The sequence below is a fragment of the Zalophus californianus genome, chromosome 2 (assembly GCF_009762305.2).
Source record: "Zalophus californianus isolate mZalCal1 chromosome 2, mZalCal1.pri.v2, whole genome shotgun sequence".
NCBI classification, from domain to species: domain Eukaryota; kingdom Metazoa; phylum Chordata; class Mammalia; order Carnivora; family Otariidae; genus Zalophus; species Zalophus californianus.
Window position 1 is genome coordinate 30,772,681 of NC_045596.1, and position 22,950 is coordinate 30,795,630.

At 44.3% G+C, this 22,950-nt stretch overlaps 1 protein-coding gene across 1 annotated transcript in view; it reads left to right on the top strand.

The window, feature by feature from the left end:
* Positions 1–337: 337 nt before the first annotated feature.
* The window catches only part of NWD2 (NACHT and WD repeat domain containing 2), a 168,624-nt gene continuing 146,011 nt past the window's right edge, over positions 338–22,950 (top strand). Inside the window, exon 1 of the mRNA XM_027599542.2 lies at positions 338–589. Within this exon, the coding sequence (XP_027455343.1) occupies positions 439–589 (151 nt within the window). The 5' untranslated portion in view covers positions 338–438. The remainder of the gene's footprint in view (positions 590–22,950) is intronic.

Consider the following 22,950-nt stretch of genomic DNA (forward strand, 5'->3'; position numbering starts at 1 on the left):
GCCCATCGCAGAGAAAGTTTGGTCTGCTCTCTGCCGTCGGTCCCCGCTGCCTTGGGCGACCCCTCTCCCCGCGGCAGGCGCGGGCGGGGAGATGGCTGCGGGCTGGGCGGCCGGCGCGGGCGCCTCCCGGCGCAAAGGGGCGCCGCGCGCTTAGCTGCTGCCACGCTGCCCTCCCGCCGGCTGCTGTGCTGAGCCCCGTCAGCCGGCGAAGGCGGACGCCCAGAGGGCCAGGAGGAGGCGGCGTTAGCGGCCCCACGGTCCGTATGGCCGCTCCCCGCCGGCCGGTACTGTGCGCCACCGAGCTCGCCGGCGGCGCCTCGGGCTCGGGACGACTCTGAGCCGCGCCGCCTGCGGGGATCGACCTAGCTGTTCCGCGGAGCCGCGGGCAGGACCCGAGGACCAGGAGGCGGCGGCAGCGGCTCTTCCTCCCAGAGGGCGATGTGGCCGGCAGGTGCGGGCACCAGGCTGCCCTGTCCCCGGGACTCCGCGCTCCGGCGGGCGGCTTTCTCTGGGAACCTCACCGCCCTGCCTTCTCACCTCGTGCCCGCCGGCCGAAGTGTCCGGGTCTTTATCAGCGCCAACCCTGAAGGTAAGTCCCTCGCTCGGATCTGTCCGTCAGTCTTGTCCGTCCGCGCGCCGGGAGCCCGACAGTGACCGCAACACAGCCGGGGGCGCCGTTTATGCCCGGCTTTCCCTTCCTCCAGCTGAAGCCGCGGCTGCCCCGAGCGCGTGGGAATTTCATCTGAATCACTTGTATTTTCCCCTTGCTCAGCCCCTCTGCGTGCTGACTTCCCCTTAGGACACCCAGGCTCGCGCTCCCCGCCCAGGTTACTCTTTCAGGTCGAGCTAAGAAACGTCCGAGGCAGTAGCAGACGCTTCTGGAAGCTCCATCCTGCCACTACCGCCACCCTTTCTTTGAGCGCGTTCCATCTCCGGGGTTACCGTAAACGCAAGTAGTAGTTACCCCTCGCTCCCGGCTCCGCCTCAGGCTACTGAATGAGAGCTCCCTCCTTTGCAACTTGTTCCCGCCCAGGCGAAGCGAGCCGGGGGTTCCCTGAGACTCGCCGCTTGCCAGCGCGATGGTGTCTTTTGCTTTGGAGCGCAAAGGAATCCTCTGTAAACCGAAGGCCCGTGGGGGTTGGGAGGAAACACGCGGTGAGGCCTCGGGATGGATGGGCGCTCGGTCTGTCGGGCGCTGGCTTTTTGGTGGAGCGCTCAAGATGAGCTCATCTCCATATTTGGACCACAGGATTGATTTCCCTGTCCAGAACCTGGCCTACTCTGTCGTGTACCTGCTCAGGGCAGGGCACCTGGGAGGCGCAAAACGCAAACTTGTTGATATATTGCATTCACAAATCACAGCGGCTGGGCGCTGGGTGGGTCGTTTCTCTTTTTTTTCTTTTTCTTTCCTTTTTTCTTTTCTTTTTTTTTTTTTTTTTGCTCAACACTGCTTTTGATTTCTAGGACCGGACGTTAACTTTCGTTACTAGTAAGGGAAAGTAGGATGCATTTGACTTAAGCTGGATAAAACTGCAGGAATTGCTCTTTTCTAGAAAAAAGTAACTGTTCGGCCATAACATAAATTTGTAGGAGACTTTTTATGCGCTGTAACAAGCCTTGAGTCTGACAAAAAAGTAAAAGGAAAAGTTAACAATCATTGGAGAGAGTCCTTTGAAAACCCAAGACTGGTTGCTGATGAAAAAGCACTTAGGACTAACAAAAATAACTTTCTAAAATAGTTGTAAAAAAAAGAAAAAGCAGAAATCTCAGGTAAAGTTTGTTATGACAAGGGGATTAAGGAAAGAAATAGGTAACTCACAGTCATTAGTAATAGAGGGAATGTATACTTTTGAGATGGGGGCACGACTCTCCTATAAAGTTTACAGCTCACTTTCACAGAATTTACTACTTTAAGGAGGCATTTAGGAAACTACTGTGCACGCTTTTAAAATCCTTTTAAAAATCTCAGGTATGTCTTCCAGGATTTTAACTTAAATCTGAATAAAGAAAACCGTGGAAATATGCAGCCTATTTAAAGGTTAGGAAAATCTGCAACTTAAGTATTCAGTGTTTTTTTTTTAATGTTGCTGAAATATTTTTTAAGTGGTTGAGAGAATTGTGTTAGAAAATGTTGTCTTAAAATTGTCAATTCTTCTAAGCTTAAATGTCATGAGAAGTGTTTAAGTCTGCTGATGTAGAGCTAGCTAAATGACTGTTTTTCTTTAAACATGTTGCTTCTACTGTGAAAATTTTGTTAATATAATCAGTAGTTCCTTTAAATTTGTGTTTCCTTTAAATAAAAACCAATGATCATGAGTTTAAGTCAGCTTAATATTGAATTCATATTTAAGATTAATGTCATTTTTCTTAAGCTTGTACATGCGATTCTTCAAATTTTCTAGTTTCTGGAAAGCTTTACCATGTATTACTCTTCGGAAGGCAAACAGGAGGAGGGAGCCCTGACCCTTTCATGTCTCCTAGTCACTGTTGGAGCCGTAGAGCTTGCACATTGATCTGAAAGGACCAGAAATGTGACTTCTATCTCAGAAGTTGTAATAGGGGGCAGCATCTCAAATTTTATCCAGATTGGAGAGGCGGGGGTATACTGAATAGAAAAGACAGAGATGGGTATTTTTTTGGACTTGTGTATGAAACCTTGCAGTCTTGGTAAATGCTCTATCAGAGACAGCACTTTACCACAAAATTTTTATGGATGCAGTTCAGGAAGCAAATGGTTGTGTTTTGGTTCAATCCAATATTAGATTCTTGGCCAATACTCAAGAGCCTCTCCACTGCCCAATTAAGATAAAGAACATTATCTCATGCTTTTCTTTACAAGTGGAAGTCAACTGATGCTCTAAATAAAAGCTGCTTTGTGTTGAACTCAGAGCAATATGTTTCAGAATCCAGCAAGGGTCTCCCTTAGATTATTAATAGGTCTTGCTTTAAAAAGCTTCTGTGGACTTAACCCATCAGTAATAAAGGTAACCTATGTCTTTCAAATGGAAAAATTACTTTCCCATATGTTAGTCCATTCAGTATTTTAATTTTGATTTCCATTGTCCAATCCTGTGAGGATGCTGGGCCAGGGGCTGTTCTCTGGTACAGATGAGGAAACTAAGGCAACACCAGGTTAAGCTCCTTGCCTGCACTCCTATGCCAGAATGAAACAAGGTAGGAGCCTTCAGGGAACTCAAAACCTCTCTCCTGATACTCTGGCCAGCCTAGGTTCAGGCCAGATTTCTGTGAAGTACCTTATCCCCACTGGACAAGACAAGTCAGCTGGATCTAGTGGATGAGTGTTCTCCTTATTCTTGAATCCGGACGGCCAGAGCTGAGTTAGCAGGAAGGGAGCACGGCTGGCTGCCCTGACCCACTTCACCTGCATTAAAAGGTGGTATTAAGGGCATTCAAGGAAATTTCAGAATGTTCTGGACTCTAATGGACTTGTTCCTATCCATAAGTATGTCTGCATCTGACCAGTCCCCACCACATTGAAGACCCTGGAGAAATATCCTGTGTGGAGGAGGGAATAGCATTGTGCCAGATTCTCTGACACAGATAGACCTTGGACTTCATCTAGTCCCACCTTCTACCCAACGTAGAAATTTAATCTGTGGCATCTGTATTAATCCTTGGAAGTCTTGTCACTTAGCCACTGTCTCTCTGCCAGAATGGCACTTACACCTCCTTGGAACAATGATTCTAAAACACATATAAAATCTTCCACTGTGATCAGCCTGAATTGTGCATGAATATGCAGAAGAGAGGAGCCAGCATGATTGTCTCCCTATGTTGAAATTCACAGGGGCCTAATAGGTAATCTCTGTGCCTCAATTCTTAACCAGTTTAGAACAAAGTCAGTCTTAGCTTGGGCTGCTGCAACAAAATACCATAGACCAAGTGGCTTCAGCAACAGACCTGTATTTCTCACAGTTCTGGAGGCTGGAAGGTCCAAGGTCAAGGTGCTGGCAGGTTTGGTTCCTGGTAAGGGACCTCTTTCTGGTTTTCAGGTGACCATCTTCTTACAGTGTCCTCACATGGCAGAGAACACAAGCTCTGGTCTTTTTTCTTTAAAAGGGATGCAAATCCCATAATGGAAGCCCCACCCTAAAGACCGCCTCTAAACCTCATCAAACCTAATTACCTCCCACAGGTCCCACTTCTAAACACCATCACATTAGCTGTTAGGGCTCAATGTATGCATGGGGGAGGGGCAGAAACGTTAAGTCCATAACATTCTGCCCTTGCCCACCCCCAACAAATTCATGTATATTCATTCCATCCCAACAACTCCAAAATTTTTGACCAGCATCAACTCTAAAGTCTACAGCCCAAAGTCTTATCTAAATACAATCTAAATTAAATATGGGTGAGACTCTGGATATGATTTATCCTAAGGCAGAATTCCTTTCCTGCTGTGAACCTGCAAAACCAAGAAAGTTATGTGCTTCCAAAATGGAATGGTGGGGCAGGCAGAGGATTAGCATGCTCATTCCAAAGAAAGATGAAGGATGCCAAGTAAGTTGGGGAGGCTGGGTGGCTCAGTCAGTTAAGGGTCTTCCTTTAGCTCAGGTCATGATCCCAGGTTTCTGGGATCAGCCTGACACCTGGCTCCCTGCTCAGTGGGGAGCCTGCTTCTCCCTCTCCCTCTGCCTCTCCCCCTGCTTATGCTCTCTCTCTCTCAAATAAAATCAAAAAAAAAAAAAAAAAAAAGATGAAGGGTCCCAAGTAAGTTTAAAACCCAGCAAGGCAAATACCATTAGGTCTTAAGGCTCTTGGAATAAACCTCTTGGGTTTGAAGCTCTGCCTTCCACACCCCCTGGGGTGGCAGCTCCACTTCTGTAACTGGGGGGAAGGAGTTGCCCACCAAGACTCCAGGAGGCCCTGTCCCCAAGGCTTCAGAGCCACACCATCTGCCCTGTTGAAGCCTAGGAGTTGCCTTCCCCCACTTTGAAACCAAGGAGGCAGCCCTGATGATCTCCAAATCTCCTTTGGGGTCATTCTTCCTTTGTCTTTAAGAATCACACACATGCACAGCTGAATGGCTGAATGCTCTAGTCCTGCAGAATCTAAGAAGTCTGTCAGCCTGCCTTCCTTTGATCTGGTCTCTGTCTTCCTCAGTTCAGCCGACCTTGTTTCTGCTGGGGTGGTCCATGGTTTACACGCATAATTTCCTTACAAATGGTGTTCGACCACACCCTTGGTGTTCTTTTCAAACAAGCTTTGCCATTTTTTGTAATAGGAATAAGTTGAGAATTTTCCAGATCTTTAAGTTCTGGTTCCTTTTTGCTTAATTCCTTTCTCGGTTCCTTCCCCGACCCCCAATCAGCACAACTTACTATAAGCGCTCAGGAGGAAGCAAGCCACCCCTTCAGCCAGTTTCATGGCTTACGAGTGCTACCTTGCACAAAACCCTACAGCGCAGTCGAGCTACATCGTTTACTACTTTACAACCCTCCCCTTCTGTCTGTTGTGCAATAACACGTTCCTCATTTGTCTTCGGGGTCACTGCAGTGGCCAGATTCTGTTCATGATTTCTCTCTTCTCTAAGAAGGTGGAAGCTTTCTCCACAGCTCTCCGCTTTTCTTTCTGAGCCCTCCCCAGAATTGCCAATAATCGTGTCTTCATGGCGATCTTGGCATTTTCTAGCACCCACCTCCAGACTCTCCCTGTCACCCAGTTCCAAAGCTGTTTCCCCGTGTTTAGGTATTTGTTACAGCAGCACCCACTTCTTGGCACCAAAAATCTGTCTTCATTTCCTAGAGGTGCCATAACATTTACCACAAACTGGGCTTTAAAAAATGGAAATTTATGGTCTCATTCTGGAGGCTGGAAGTTCAAAAGCAAGGTGTCAACAGGGTCATGCTCCCACTGAAGGCCCTCAGAAAGAATCCTTCCTTATCTCTTCCTGGCTTCAGGTGGCTCCTGGCGGTCCTTGGTGTACCTTGGCTTGTAGCTTTGTCATTCCAGCCTCTTCCTCTGTGGTCACAGGGAGGAAGGGCATGTCCTCATGTGGTAGACATCCCATCATGGGGGCCCCACCCTCTTGACCTCATCCATACCTGATTACCTCGCAAAGGTCTTGCCCCACAATACCAGCACTTTCGGGGTGGGGCTTCAACGTGAGTCCGTACCACCGAGTCTATAACAGGTAAAGTCTAAAGTAGAAAGAAGACCAAAATATTGCCTTTATTACTGCTAAAAACTGATGCAGGCCCAGAATCCTTTATCTTTTGGGCCAGATAGGATTTTGGAATTCCAAATTTTTTTAGATTTTAGGAGAAAATGGTGCATCTGCTGTTGATTATGTAGGGTCTGGGGTAATACCCCATCATCAAATATGAATATGTCTATGAGGAAATGACTTCACTCTACATCCGTGTTCTACTTTCTGCAGTGCTGGGAGGGTTTTATCTGCATTGTCCTATATGGTAGCACTAGCTAAATATGGCTCTTGAGCTTTTAAAATGTGGCTGGTATGACTAAGAATCTGAATTTTTAGTAGAGTAACTAATTTAAATAGGCACATGCAGCTACTGGGTACTACATGCAACACAAAGCTCTGAGTGGAGAAATCAGGACTGTAAGTGGCTTGCTTCGTGTCTGTTAAAGTCAGGTTTTGCCACTGGTGACTCAGGTCACTTAAGGTTTTGCTGCCAGATGAATTGGGAAAATTTTTTGTTTTCAACACTTTAGGATTTTGGAAGTGCAGGTGAGGACTGTGGACCTTTTGCGGGGAATATGGCCTTTAACTTTAGGCAAGTAGGGTTTTCCAATACTGAACCTCAGGATTGTGTAAACTTACCCCCTCCTTCCCCAGTCACTGTCAGCAATGGGCAGGTCATAAACCTGCCCCTTCCCCCACCTGGTGGACAGAGTTGACCCTTTTACAATTTAAGACATGGAGGAACAGAGAAGAATGACAGGTTCACTTACAAGAGAGAATGAAGGGGCTGGGCTATTTGTGTTCAGATTTTCCTTCCAAAGGCATCCATCCGATTAAGACACTTCTCCCCCTGAGGAGTAAGTAATAGCCCTGTCCAGGGCTACTGTGCTAGTGGATCACCCTCTGTGTGTTGGGAGACATTGGAGGAAAAGATACTTCACAACACCTACTTTTTTGTACATTTCCTGCCCACTCAGATTTATGTACCCCTCATCTTTTTGAGAATCGTGCACCTTTGTGCACAGTATTAATGATCAGGTGCTTTGTCTCTTTCCACTTAGACTTTGTACTCTGCATGTCTCTGTATCTTCCTGGATTCTCTTCTGCATATCTTTGGGATCTTAGTAGGAAAGCTTGTTCTCCATTTTGGCACAAGCCACAGTAAAGAGAGAAGGATTTTTCCCCACCTTGCTGCAACCAGTGTTTATTTTACTTTTACTTTAGCTTGTGCTCCCAGGCAAGAAAGAGGCAGAAAGACCTGCATCAAGAAATGCACATGAAAGCTATGAATATTCCTTACCCTGGTTCTTCTTACCTTCCCTACAGTGCTAATTATTTCAATGGCTCCTTGTTTTTTTTCATTGTTTTTGTGAGTAATCGGAAAAAATAGTTAACACAGCAAAATCATACCTCTGTGTGTGTGTGTGTGTGTGTGTATGTGTATTGCACACAGCTGTTTGATGCCTCAGAAACATCTTTTAAGAGTTAAGAGCCTTACAGAAGAACATACTGAACTGCTATTTTATGATAAATGTGCATAGAACATTTACAATGTGTTCTAAAATTTTAGTGGTTGTATCTTCAAGTCCTTGAGCAAATGTTATTCAGGCAGGAGAGAATGTTAGATACAAGGACAGACTGGAGAGCCAGCCTGCCTGGGTTTGCCTCCTCAATCCACCGTTTAATGCTGTGATTCTTTAGCAAGTTGCTTAATTACTTTGTTCTCAGTTTTCTAATCTGTAGAAGAGGACAGCAGTAGTGCCTGCCTTGCAGGGGTATTGAATAAATAAGCTAATGTGAAGCACTTAGAACAGTGCTGGGCACGGAGCAAACATGAAATCAGTGTTTGCAATTATTACCCTTATTATCTTCATTACTAGTTTCCGCCGTGATCCGGACACTGTGCAGGTATGGGTATAGAAACCTAAAAAGGCATTTCCTGCCCTCGAGGAATGCAGTTCATAGATGCATATCAGATAGAGCTCCGTAGTAAAACAAAAACCACTCCAGATACTTCAGGGAACCCAGCAATCCCAAAAATCATCGTAAGGATCCAATGAGTGAAAGGGTCACCACTGGGCACTTAGGTCCCCTTGCCCAAGCTGTCACCTAGAGGGCCGGAAACTGTAGAAGCCACCGCCAGTTATCCTAGCTGCTCACTGTGTAGTTGGCCAATTTCTGCAAACACGCCCATCTGCTGAAACCACACGGCGGCCAGCACAGCTCACGGCAGCAGAACATCCCCCGTGCCCTTGTTGCGCACACGTCATGCACATACACCCCTCTGGCAGAACCAGAACGGCACGCGGACCCTTGCAGCAAGTAAGTCAGCGAACTTCCAGACTTTCCGCCCTTACCCACAGGGAGAGAATGAAAGGAAGTGCTACTGGATACTCAGCCCCCGAGAAGAGTATCTTACTCCAGGGGGAAGCAGGCAGGTTGACCGGTTCAACCAGGAAATAGTCATGAAGCACCTCCTCCATAGGGAGCACTATTCTGGTGCTTAGCATACAGCAGCAACAAAACAGGCACGTCTGTTCTCGTGCAGTTTACATAAATAATCTGTGTGATAAGCACCAGGCTAAAGATATGAGCAGGGCATTAAAGAGACACCGAGGAGGAGTAAGCCAGTGTGGAGCTCAGAAGGCGGGTTGGGAGGGCTCCCCAGAGGTGCAAATAGAGCTAGGGTGTAAACACTCTCCTCCACGGTAATCAAATAGGAGGCAAAGCAATGATGAGATCTCTGCAGAGAATAGAAAGAGGTTAACATTATTATTCAAAGAGTTTTTATCCCTTTGGATAAGAGAGTGGAGCGGATGTCTTGAGGTGATACTATCGCTTGTCCCTTAAAGGTAGCTCATTTAGAATGACATTTAAAAGAAAGCCGGGGTTGGAGTATACAGTACACTCTACAGATAGATTGTGTGTTTATGGTTTGGTAAACCATCCACAACTCTTTTTTTAAAATTCTCATCACACTGTTGCAATGACACCATTTGCTGTTTTAAAGGGTGTGTGGCAAGTTTGTATTTTATTTGTTTCAGTTGTCTACTGCTGTGTATCAGCCCACCCCAAAACTCAGTGCCTTAAAACAACAGTGATCCATCATTTCTCACAGTTCTATGCCTGCCTGGGAATCCAGGCAGGGCTTGGCCTGCAGAAGACAGGTAGCTCTCTTCCACTGAGCCTTTGGCCGGAGTCACTCACTTGACTGCGTTCAGCTAGGCCTGGGCGGAACTGGACTAGAAGGTCCAAGAAGGCTTCACGCCTATGTTTGGCTCCTCAGGGCTCCTCCATGAGGGCCTGCTCTCCAGCTTTTCTCATCATTCAGCAGTCTAGCCCAGGATTCCTTCTAGGGGATTAGCAATCCTAGAGAAAGGAAATGGCAGCTAACAGGCCTCTTAAGGCCCTGGAAGTCCCAGGATGCCATTCTCACTGTGTTCTGTCTGTGCAAGTCATAGGCTAGCCTAGATTCAGAGGGAGGGGAAATAGACCCTATCTCTTCATATGAGGAGAAGCAGGTGCATGGGGGTGGGGGGCAGGATAGGAATTAATGGTAGCCAACTTTGAAAGCTACCTAAACCTCGATTATATTGTGTAGTTTCTTTAGCCTGTCTTTGTCATAATTAGGTTAAATGAGAAAATGCATGAAAAGTGAGTAAACTGGTGGTCTGGCACATAGCAAGTGCCCAACAGTGTTAATCCTCCACAATATGGAGGATTGACAGTGACTCCATAGGTATACTCTTCTAGAACCTTCCAAATTCTAACCTGAGAAAAACCAGAGTCTGCGAATGGAAGAATGCTTTTGTGCTTCCTAATACTGAACACCAGGATGAGACATTCTTCTATCCACACTCTGGCAGTGATGGGCCTCCAGGGGGCCTGCCCCTTAAAACATTGAGCCTGGAGAAGAGAGCATGACACACACGCTGTGTGGACAGGTCATTTCCTGCGGGAAGGAGTAAGCAGGTGGGCTGAGCTTGCCTGGTTTATTTTTCCCACATTTTCAGTCAAGTAAGTCACCCCTTATTTGACTGAAGGGTAGGAAGGAGGTAAAAGGAGTCCAGGAGGCTCATGCTCTAGAAGAAACCTCCCGTTAGAGGAAGAAGGGCTTCTTCCCTAACCTGAATATTTACCTATTTCAGTTTTAACATTTGTACACAGTGGGATCCTTTAATTACCCAGGATCATTTAAATTGGATATCTAGCTTGACATAACCCAAATTCTATCACAGCCAATATCTGACACGAGAGAAGACCTTAAGCTAGAAAGTGTGACACACTTTGTATGTAATAGCAGGAACTGTATCAACTATCAGGATCAGATACTTTTATAAGGTAAGTGCTTTGCATGCCTTGGGAAAAGTCACTTCATCTCTCTAGAAATAGTAAGCTGTTTTAAACCACTAAGTTTTGATAGTGGGTAGTTTGATATGCAACAGGAGACAGCTGGAAAAAAATAAAGTACACACTCATAAACACCTTTTAAAATGGCAAGTGATACAATTCCTACAGTGTAACAGGAACTCAGACCTACAGGGTAATTGGGCCTGATAAAGTAGGCTCAAAGTTCTTTTCAACCCAAAACATTCTTATAAGTTTTGCCCTTAATGGTCATATGATTTAAATCAAAGTAAAACCTGTAAGTGGTTCAACAGCATACATAAGGGCTAAGTTACGGACGATCAATCTAGAAGAAAGTCTGGTGCTACTAACTTAAAGACACTTTCGTATTGCTTCTTCAAAGCTTCATCTTTCATCCTATTTTTTTTTTATTGAAATCAAACAGGATTTATTCTGCAAATTAAAGTAAGTAGACTAATGTAGAATTAGAAAGAGGATCTGTGGCAGAAAGTTAATAAAAGGATAGAAACTACAGCTTTGGATGCAATTCAAAGGGAATAATACCCACTTCTAATGAAATGCTTCCTGGAAATCTCATTTTCAATCCAAAATATTTCCTAGGCTTACACGACATGGGTACACTTAAAGAGTAAAGCCCAGATGTCAGGTGTCTTATTCCAGGAGTGATTACAGAATCTAACAGAAATGAAACCACAAAATTAAAAGGATATCTTTCATAATGGTTAATCTGATCCAGTATGGATAGTGTCAGAGAGAGTCTTGCCACTGAATAGATTTCCTTCAAAGTTCATTCTAAGCACAGGCAGTATTTATTAGATACCCATTGTGTACAGCTGAACTCCTCTAACTGGTCACTGTGGGGAGTGACAGAGGACGTAAGAGATACATACTGTCTTCATTCTTTCAACCCCTGCTGCTAGGAGGCAGGACAGACGCAGCTATCAGAAACACCCTGTGGCTGTGGGAGGGGTGTTTGACCACAGGCCGCTTGGAGTAATTGGAATCCCACTGTGGTGTCCAGATCCCAGTCGGGCACCAGCTGGTTAAACTTTGGCAAAAGGGAAAGACCAGGATGTGTCAAGGCTAAGAAGTAGACCTCTGTGCTGTAGTGGAGTGGCTGGTGGGGGAACAAGTCTAGATCCAAGAGAGAGGCACTGTTTTGGAAGAGAAAGCATTTTTTACCAAAGAGTCAGAGCAAAGAAGCATCGTGAGCACGTGGATGCTGAAATTTAATTTCCTCGAGTGTCAGAATAACTCAAGGAGCTTACTCAGATAGTAACTGGAGGGGTTTGGGCATGTGGAAAATATGAAGGTGAAAGAGTTTGGGCCCAAGACTGCCATCCTGAGTTAAAGGAGTGTGTGGGGAGGAGAAGGGGGTGGCAGGAAGCATCTGGCAAAATCAAGGCAGGAGCCCAGCCCCTTGTCGTAAGGTGGGACGGAGGTTCTGGGACAAGATGCAGGCTGCTGTTGGGACTGGAACCCAAGGCCAGGGTCACACCTGCCGCCTGAGTGATCGGACCCTGAGTCTCAGAGGGGTGGGAAAATAGGAAATAGGAAAGTAACAGGAAACATTTCCTGGCTGAGAATAGCCAGCACTGCAGGTGGCAGGAAGTGTGGTTCTGGATATCTCAGAGAAAAGATGCAGGGGCTAGGCAGCAGGAAGCCTTATTCAATAAAAACAAGGAATTCAAAACTGTGCTTGAGAGATTAGAAAGTCTTGATTGTCCTAGGTGAAGATGATGCGGTGTTCCAGAGAGAGGGAATAGGATCTGTCCTGGAAGTCAAGTTATTCTCATTGCTTAATCATTAGCAGCCGACGAAAATATTTTGCAGCCACAAATGCGTTGGGGCCACATCCATGCTCAGTGGGAAGGAGAGTGGAGATTGATTAGTAATGTCTGCTGTGGACGAGGAATGGGGTGTGTCCTTGTTTGTGAAGTGAATTTGCAACTGTGAACTATAGCTTTGGGTGCAATTCAAAGGGAATAATACCCACTTCTAATGAAATGCTTCCTGGAAATCTCAGGTGGATGGTGGCGGGGGTGGGGGGGGTGCGCAGGACAACAAACCAAAGGCTTTTATTTTGGTTCCTTTGGCCAAAGCAAAGAGGACAAGCCAGAGTGAATAAGAGTGCCCAAGAAATAGCAGGTGAGAAATTTTCTTGACCAAATGACAGAACTGGTAGAATCACCATGTTCTAAAGGAGGAAAAATGTGTTGCAACTGTAAAATAAACCGAAAATCTGCTTGCATCTGGGTAGAACCTTCATACTAGTTAGTTGCTAAGCAAAGGGTAGAGCTTCAAGCAGAGGATCTCACTCAGTTGACAGTGTTCTAGAAAATTCTCCAATTAAAACGGAATTCAGGGCCACCTGGGTGGCTCGGTCGGTTGATCATCAGACTCGGTTTGGACTCAAGTCGTGATCTCAGCTTCCTGGGATAGAGCACCATGTCAGGCTCAGCTCAGAGTCTGTTTGTCCTTCTCTCTCTGCTCCTTCCACCTCAGTGAGTGCACGTGTGCTCTCTCTCATAGAATCCTAAAAAAAAAAAAAAAAAAAAAGGAATTCGGAAACAACTGTAGTCACTGTGATAAAAAGCAATGAAGTTGATCAAAGATATCAAACGTTAAAAAGAAAATCTGCTGAGAACACTAGAAAGACATGAAAATAAAGTTCCCTTTTAAGCCAGGGGCTCTATTCCAAAGCCTGAATAATCCATATGGAGAAGCAACTGCAGTAACAAGGAGAATACGAAGGAAAAATGGGAAAAGACCCAGACCTTCCCACCTTGGAGGGTTTGCTGTTTGGGGGCATTCATCTGCAAAGTCCTGGGGAATGAAAGCATTCATAAGATGGGAAATTCACAATTTAATGAAGTCACTGTTGAACCTGAAATCTTACAAGGTGTGGAGAGTTTTCTCACATGGCCCCTAAGTTTTTTTGGCACACATCCCACCAAGAGGTGAAATCCATGACTTTTCTCCTTGAATCTGGGCTCTCCCAACTGTTGTTGGCCAATAGAATAGGGAAGAAATGGTACAGCACCGGTCTCTGGGCCCAGGCTTTTAGAAATTGACCACTTCCACTTTCTGGTTTTGGAAGCACTTGTTCTTTAGAACCCAGGCCACCCAGGGAGAAACCCCTGTGAGAGAAGCAAACAGCCAGCACAGCTTTGCCAGCGAGGAGGATGCACTGTGTAGGAAGTGGACTTCTGTCCACCTGTGGAGCTCTCCCAGCTGAGGCAGAGACTAACTAGCCTTCCCCACTGACCCCTGCCAAAATTGCAGATTCAAGGGGAAGGTGAATGTTGTTGTTTTCAGCCAATGATTTTGATTTGTTATGCAGGCAAAAGAGAAATCAAATTAATAAAATAAATGCATGCTAGTGTGTACTGGCTAAGATGAAAGAACTTGGGGACTAGCTAGGGTTGGTTTTGAACCCCAGGATTTGTTATAAATTTGTGTGAAATACTTCATCTCCTCAAGCTTCATTGTCTCTTCTGACAGTTGGACATAGTAATAACTACCTTACAAAGTTATTGTGGGAAATGTATGAAATATGCAAGCACCTAAAACAATGCCTGAAACATAGCAAGGACTCAAAAGTTCTAGAGCAGAATTTGTTAAGAGCCCTAGAAGATTACAGAAGAGAAGAGGCCGAAGGGTTTCAAGGGAATGAGAATTACTTGAATAACTTCTTTTTTTGTAAATCATGGCATGAAATGGTCATTATTCCCAGATGATGCCATCCACATAATCATGTATGCTTTTAGCTAGAGGGGACTATATAAAAACACCATTTTTAAATGATGGTTTAACATATAAATATGAATTCAGCCCACATTTTAAGGTATTAAGTTAATAAGTTCCATCTCTAAAGAATAGAGCAGAACTACATGCTTTTTAAAAATTAGCCCCTAACACTCTTTTAAAACCGTGGATAACAGGCAGATTTCAATAAAATGACATTCAGACAGATTAAAAAGATAGCATTTCCACCTTTGAATGTAAGGTGTGCTCTAATCTTATACTAAAAACCATAATTTCTTTCACACATAAAGAATCCCTTTAATGTTGCTTTAAATCTACATAAAGTCTTTTTTTTTAAGATTTATTTATTTGAGAGAGCGAGAATGAGAGAGAGAGAGTACATAAGAGGGGGGAGGGTTAGAGGGAGAAGCAGGCTCCTTGCTGAGCAGGGAGCCCGATGCAGGACTCGATCCCGGGACTCTAGGATCATGGCCCGAGCCGAAGGCAGTCGCTTAACCAACTGAGCCACCCAGGCAAAGTCTTGTCATTTTTCCAACTCCTGTTAATCTTTTAGACCCTGATGAACAGTTTGCTACAGTGTTTCAAAGTGCATGTGGTATCCACATTCACGGTGAGCAGGACCACTCTTCATAAAAATGAACAGGCCCCTTTAGGGAGGATTTCAGTACTCCCTAAGGGGAGCATTAAATCCCATGTATGATTGAAAACTATTTCATTCCACGTGGCCATTGTGGTAGAATGGCCAGCTTTTATTATGTAAGTTGGTAATTCTTACTGCATGCATGGAATGGTCATTGTAAGCCCACATTATACTGAGCAAACGATCTAGGTATTCCTGAAAGAAAGAAACAGAAAATAGTAATTGGATATTGGTATTTGGGGTGGAGGAGGGTAGAGAGGAGATGGGAAGAGATGGAAGGAGATGGGTCTCTTGACTGAGTCTGTGCAAGGTCCGGGATAGGAGGATGACAGCTTGAATCTGGAAAGGGCTAATCCTTCATTTGTTCATTGATTCTGCTTTGCAGATCTCAGACTGGAATGGAGGAGAAGGCTCCGGAATCGAGGAGTTTTGAAACACAACAGTTTTGTTTCTCAAGTTTGGAGTTTGGTTATAGTAGAAAATAGATATTTAGGGACTCTGGTCCCTCTGGGGACAGGGAAGCCAGCATGCTGAGCCTCAGCTGGGTGGAGGGAGGCAGTGAGCCCGCCATCCTTTATGTGCCTCATACAATAATCTGAAGAAAATGAAATTCAGGGCATAGCCAAATGCTTTGGTTCTTTTTACCTGAGATTTTAAAAAATATTTGAAACTCCTTTGGATTCAGTACTTGCTGTGTAATCTTTAGTGTCTCCTTCCCTTTTTCCGCTCAGAAATGAGTCTGTCTCAACTGTGTCAGAGAGGAACAAACAGGTTGCACTTGTGCTGATCCCAAGAACAGGATCAAGGTGGAGCTGTGCTCTGGGGACAGCTCCAGTGGGTATGTAAGCAGGAGGGAGGGTTCCCTTTACCACTCTGCTGACCTCAAATGTGTATGCAGATTTCCTCTCCACCAGCACCTGCGTCTGCCGTGGGGCTAGCCATGCAAATTCCTAGGCCATGAGTTTCATTTGACACCAGGGCATCTGGGAATCACAACACCAAAATTCTAGATTGAACACTGCCCCGTGTTTTACCAGCTGTGTGACCGGAGGCAGTTTCTAGAGCCTCGAGTCTCAAACTTCCTTTCTACAAAAACAAAACCCCTATATTGTATGTTTTATGGCGTTCTGAAGGTTAAATTCTGTCGTAGCGTACAAAGAGTGAGCTCTACGTAGAAATGAAGCATTATTCTTTTCTCAGAACTCTCTCAAGTGCGCCAGTTGTAAACTGACACTTAAGCCAACATTAAGTGATTACATTACAATATAATAAAGTAACTGACATGTAGTACTCACACAGAGTATGTGCTCAAGAGATGCTCATTGAATTTAAGTCCCCTTAAGAGAAGCGGAACTCTGGTTCCCAAATCCCAAACCCCTCACGGTTCTCACCCTGTTGTCTCCAGTCCCTCCCCAGTAAAGCTAACCCTCTGCCCCCACACCCAAACTCCTCATGCCTGTATGCCTCCCCTACTCCTTTATCTCCAAGCCGGTAAGGCCTCACCCATAGAGGCCCAGCCTGAGAGTCCCCAGGCCCTGAGGTCCAAGTTCTCAAGAAGCCACATTCCATGCACGTAGCTGCCCATCTCCTGCTGTAGCCTCTGGGGAGGGACGTGGGGGGAGAGGGATGCCTTCCCACCAGGCAGTCAGGGACTAGGGAGGACATGGCATGTGCCTTGCAGTGCGGCTTTGTGTTCCTGTGCATTTCTCACAAGAACAGGGAGAAATCACATACCGCTAGCGTTATGGTCCAGCTACACTGTGTCTTCGGGGACCAGTTAGGCACCCTGCCACTTTGAAAGATTATTTTTATGGCAAATTTCATTTTGTGTTCCATTTCAATCATGCACAGTCAGGCTTGCATAACAGCCATTTAGAAGTTGGAGAGATGTGTTTTCACCAGAGACCTTCTCCTTGCTCTCTGACAGCATCACGGGTGCATATGGGAGAATGTTCTTGTCCTTGAGGCATCACGAGCTGGTAAGGGGGACATACCATGGACTGACACGTCTGGTTTGGACAGCAGCTCTGTGACCTTGGGCATCCTCTCAGGACTCTTTCCTCATCTATAGAATGAAGTGGATGAAACACAGGACCTCTGGGACCTCTTCCAGCTCCAGCATTACATTATTCCACTTCTCTGAAACTCCCCAGCAGTTCTGTTTTGTTTTATTTCTGTTCAGGGAGAGGGAGTGTGGGGTCTAGCTCTTTTTCTGACTTTGTGAGTGTGTCCTGTTCCATCTTCTGAGGAAAAGATAATATTACCTGTCCTCCTGGCCTCAGAAGTTTGTCATGATAATGGATGGAAAAGCACTTCTGAAACTCCTGCATGAATATGCACTATCAATTGGAATGTGGAATGTATAACAAAGAGCCCAAGTTAGTGGGAAACAGTGAGATTTAGGAACTCTGACCACACATTCAGTATTAAGCTGGAGAGCATGAGCAGGATGAAATGCGCATAAAGGGCCTCTTCTTTAGGCCAGCAAATAAGACTTTTAGGTCGATAAAATCATGGGGCTATGGGGCAGGATGGTTGAATATAAACTCCTGCACGGAAGGGATTGGCATTCTACCAGGAATTTTGTGGCAGAATCCATTGTGTGTGCACATACAACACACAGTACATATGGGGACTAGTGAATAATAGAGGTTAGAGGTTCAGAATCTGGAGTTGGAAACACTTGAGTTTGAGGCTCTGTGGCTCAGAAAATGGCTCTGTGCCATTTTCTGACTCAGTGACCTTAAAGTATTCAGTTTCTCTAATCCAAGATTCGCTTATCTCTAAAATTGAAAATATCATGGGATTTTTATGAGGCTTAAATGAGATAAGGCTTGTGAAATGCTTATCACATGCCTGGCATTTAATAAGCTCTCATTAAATGTTAACTGGGATTATTACCATTATTAGCTCCATTATCTCTTTACCTGGGAGATGCTGATTAAAAAAAATACTCATCTGCCAGCAGTATCTTTGTTGCCCACTCAATACGAGAAGGAAAGATGTGTGACATGGTAACACACTTAGGAAACATTTATACTCTTTATTTATATTAAGCCAGAATGTTTACTTTCAACTGTCTGTCAAGGTTGACATCTTAAGAGGCCATAGTTATCATAAACATTTTTAAAAATGCTTTTGTAGAATTATCATCAGAAATAAATTTAAAGCCACAAGAAATAGGCGTGCCTCCTTCCTTTACAGTTCAGACCCCATTTTTAATCAGAAATTCACAACAGTCATTTAACAAATATTTATTGAGTATATTAATACTCAATACAACCACAGTTCTAAGCCCTGAGGATTGAATTCACCAATAACTAAATAACTGTGTTTATTTAACATAGACAGTACCTGTACCCCTTGTGGTTATCACATTCTGATGGAGGGACCGTAATGGAAAAAGGCAAATACATACATTTGTAAAGTTTGTGGGAGTGATGGTATGTATTGTGAGGAAAAGTAGAACAGGGTAAGGAGAAAGTGTTTGGGGCACATACTGTCTCCCAGTAATGAGTGGTCACAGACAGTCTGTCTGAGGAGATAATATTTGAACAGAGATATGAACGGAGTGAGGAAGGGAGCCAAGAATTTCTGCCAAGAAGTAAGTGTAAGGAAGAAGCAAGAAGTGCATAGGCCCTGTGGCATGGGCATGGCATGCCTTCGATGCCCAAGGAGCAGCGGGATCAGTGTGGTGGGAAAAAGAAGGAGACAGGGCAGTTTTCACAAAATTTTATACCCCTATATGGCAGGTGCCAATCAACCAGAACAGATGCCATCTATAAGCAGTGGGCATGCATGCTTTCTTTCTCTCTCTCTTTCAAATAGATCTTTAAACAAAATTCTTTTTAAAGTGATTCTAAGAAAATTAAGGTAGATTTTTTTTTTTTTGGTTTTTATTTTAACTATTTTTTTAAAGATTTTATTTGAGCACAGGCAGGGGGTGCAGAGGCAGAGGGAGAAGGGAGCCCAATGCAGGGCTCGATCCCAGGACCCCAGGATCATGAGCTGAGCCAAAGGCAGATGCTTAAGTTTCTGAGCCACCCAGGTGTCCCTCAAGGTAGATTTCTTAAAACAAATCTACATTTGTTAAACAAATGTCAGATTTGTTAAAACAAATCTGATTTGTATTTGTTTGTTTTTAATTAAGCAGTTCCTTCATCATTAGGATAAAAAAAGTGTGGAACCTAACCTGCAGCCCCTGACTACCGTAGCTTCTAGGAACTAAAATGGAAGGGGATGAGAGACGTAATTATTGGATCTTTGGAGACAGCAGGTGGCAAAGAGCCCCCAACCTTGGGAATAAGATGACTACAAGAGAAGAAAAAGCCACCTCCTCATATGTGATCTGGGCAGATAGGAAATTCTCTCTGAGGTGGTAGAGATTGGGGTCAGCCTTGGTCTCTGGGTGCTGGAAATTGGCCCAGGCTGCTTCTCGGTATATCTCCCAGGTGGATTCCCTGCCGTGCATTTTAATCAAAGTCCTGAGGAAACCTGTTAAAAATTCTTTGGGAAGAGTAACCAAAGCAGCAATTCAGGAACCCATTATAAAGTTGATGGGATGAGGACCATGAGCACTACCATGTCTGTCTCGGCGAAGGCAGCTCCAACTGTGAGATTGATGGCGGTCAACGTCAGAGGCCTGAGCGAGTGTCACCTAGGGCGTCCTGCAGCCCAGAGGTGATGTGACCCTCATCAGGGACGGCCAGGGGCTGCATGGTACAGCTTTCATAGCTGCTAAGATCCCAGGGCAACTTGTACGTATTAGACCTGTAATTGCAGCAGGTCAACGTGACAGCCCACAAGGAGAACACATAAGTTATGTGTTTCATAGCAGGTCCCCAGGGTGACCAAGAGTCTCATACTGGCAATTACTTTTTCATGAAAATTCATGCACTCATTCATTAAAGAAACACCACATGGCTGGAGCTGCCTGCCACTTTCCCTTCCCCAGTCTGGTTGGGAGGCTGAGGGAACATGGGTTACGAAAGCTTTCACGATGTTAACCATGACAGAGAATCATGTGGCTTTAGGTTCTGGAATCAGAAAGCCCTGGGTCTCATATCTGCATTCCACCACTTTGGAGCAGTGTGTCATCTTCCTCAACTTCTCTAAGCCTTGGTTTCCTTATCACTGACACCGGGCTAAAAACAGTATTTGGCTTAGAAGGTTTGCATGAGGACTAATGAAATCGTGTATGGAAAACACTTAGCACTGTGCCTGGCATAATAGACACACTAATGCTCGTGGTTGTTATAATTCGGAATGGACATAGAGTTTGTGTGTGTGTGTGTGTGTGTGTGTGTGTGTGTGTGTATGAGAGAGAGAGTTGGGGAGAAAGAAGAGCAGGGAGAGGAAAGGAGGAGGGGAGAATATCCAGGAGAAATACAGCAGGGGAAAAAAAATCAGAGGTGTGCTAAGCTGTGTGAAGACGAAACAGTCAAAGTCCTTATAAATTTTAACAGAAAAATTATTTAAAGACAAGAGAATGATAGGCTGGAATGGGCCCTAAATTACTTAAAATAGAAGAAATGATTTTAGCAATAGGGTTTTGGATGGTCTTTGGAAGTGATGAAAGATTTCCTTTATTCCTGACCATTTACTGAGGTCCGGTACACAGTGAGATGAAAAACCCCTTCTGAGCATCCCTGAAACAAGGTAGCAATTACAGAGAGAACTAGGGTTGTATCTGATTGTTCATATGATGGAGAGTCCAGAGTGGGACAGTGAGGCAGTTAATAGCCATTCCATTCATTTCTGATCCAACAAACCAAACCAGACCAAGGGAGATTGTGGACCCGGACTCCTTTCGGTCTCTCTATCCACTCTCAGTGCTAACAGATAACTGTCAGCTTAATTTAGTGCCTGGCTGAATTCAGATGTGATAGGTGATTATTTTTTATCAGTCACTAGCTATGTAATAGGAAGACATGGAGAATTGGAGTGGCTCACTGAAGGTGACATAGCTTCATAAACCGATGTTCCCAGCATTTCAGAAGAGCTTGCTTTGCTTTTGGTGGATGTGTGAATTGTAGTTTCTCTCTCTCGGGTAAAACGATGTTTCTGTATCCTCTCTCATCCTGGAGTCGTGTTGTTTATCATTTTGATTTTTTTTTCTTTTACCAGCTGACCTTTTTCCTAAATAGGTCATTTTGTGGTACAGTCAGTAAACTCGATGTTCTGGAGATTTTTGCCCAAGGAGGTTGAATATATTTATATCTGAATGTGTCCATATGTCAAACAGATATTTCAACCTATATCTGAGAGCTGTTGAGGTTGTAGCATTATAAAATTCCCTGTTCTACAAAATAAAATGAAAACAAATGCCCTTCACATATAACCAGACATTTTCAGAAGTCAAAAAAGATGTAAAAATGAGGCTTTATTCAATAAGAAAATCAGAAGCAAAAATGCAGGATCTGGCCCTTTACCATTAATGCTGTTATATCCTTTGTACATTTGTAAATACTTAATTTCCCATTTAATTTCTATAGACTAATCCTATTTAGATGTGTATAGTATATGTTTTAAAATACTGTGGTTATCTAATACCATTTTCAATCAAAATGACATCTGCAAGATTAAAAAAAAATACAGAGCATTTGTTTTTGGCATAACTTCTCTGCCATAAGAGTTATACTGTCAAAATATGCAGGAGTATTTACTGCCCAATCTGTAGGTAGAATGAACCTCAAAAATAGGTCTCCCTGCTAAGTACTTAAAATGACACAAATTTGGAGATATTAAAATCACATCCAAACAATTATACCTCAAGCCCAGTCCAGTGATAGTAATGGCAATATTGAATAATTCTGTTTTAAAAAGTGGGGTAAGTCCTCAAGATCCAGATATCAAATGCTATAGTTCTAACAGGGTGATGAGCTGCCCGAATTATACAAACTAGTAAGATTTAATTGACCCTACTCTGAACAAATCTATGTGTAAAGACACAGAAGTATGTGACATGGGATTTATATCCAGGAGCTGACAATTCAGCTACTAACAATGACATCTGAAGTTAGAAAGCATCCGACAAACATAAAACATTTGAATTCACTTCTGTTCCTTCTGTAATAAGTTACTACAAATTTAGTGGCTCATAACAATACAAATTTATTTTCTTAAAGTTCTGGAGATCAGAAGTCTGAGCTCAGTTTCTCTGGGCTAACGTCAAGGTGTTGGCAAGGTTTGCATTTATTTCTGGAAGTTCGAGGGGAGAGTCTGTTCTTTGCCTTTTCCAGTTTTCTAGAGTCTGCCTGTATTTCTTGGCTCATGGCCCCATCCAGTTTCAAAGCCAGGAGTGCAGCCTCTTCACTTCTGTCTCTCTGACCTCTGTTCCCATTGTGACAGCTCCACCTCTGACTCCGCTTTCATAGTCGCACTTCCTCCTCTCACCGGACCCTTCTGCGTCCCTCTTATAAGGACCCTTGTGATCCTTGGGCCCTCCCAGATAAGCCAGAAAAATCTCCCCATCTCGAATTCTTTAGTTTATTCACATCCTCCAAGTCCCCTTTGTCATGTAATGTTCACAGGTTCCAGGGATTAAGATATGGACGTTGGGGGTGGGGGCATTATTTAGCCTACTGCAACTTTAAGCAACCAAAAAACCGCGCTTGCAGCCTCAATTTGAAGGTACTATAATACGTCTTTGTCTTTAGCTTCGTTACCCACCAAACCCGTAAGTGCATTATTTCTGGCTACGGTCCTGCCCTGCCCATTCTCTCTTCTCTGCCTTTGTTTGTGAATCCTCCTGTCTCCTGTTCACCTTTCAGAATCCTACCCTTCCTTCAAGAGCAATTTGTCATGCAGTGTTCTCCCTTCAGTACTTTTGATTTTTCCCAAATTAGCCAAGACACTTAGTTTACAGGTGTCAGAAGCCCATCTCCAACTGATTTAAGCAAGAACTGGAGATGTTATTAACTCGAGTAATCGACTTGTGTAGAGGCAAGTCGGGGTGAATTTGACCTCAGAAATAGGTGGGATCAGTGTCTTAGTTTGGGCTGTT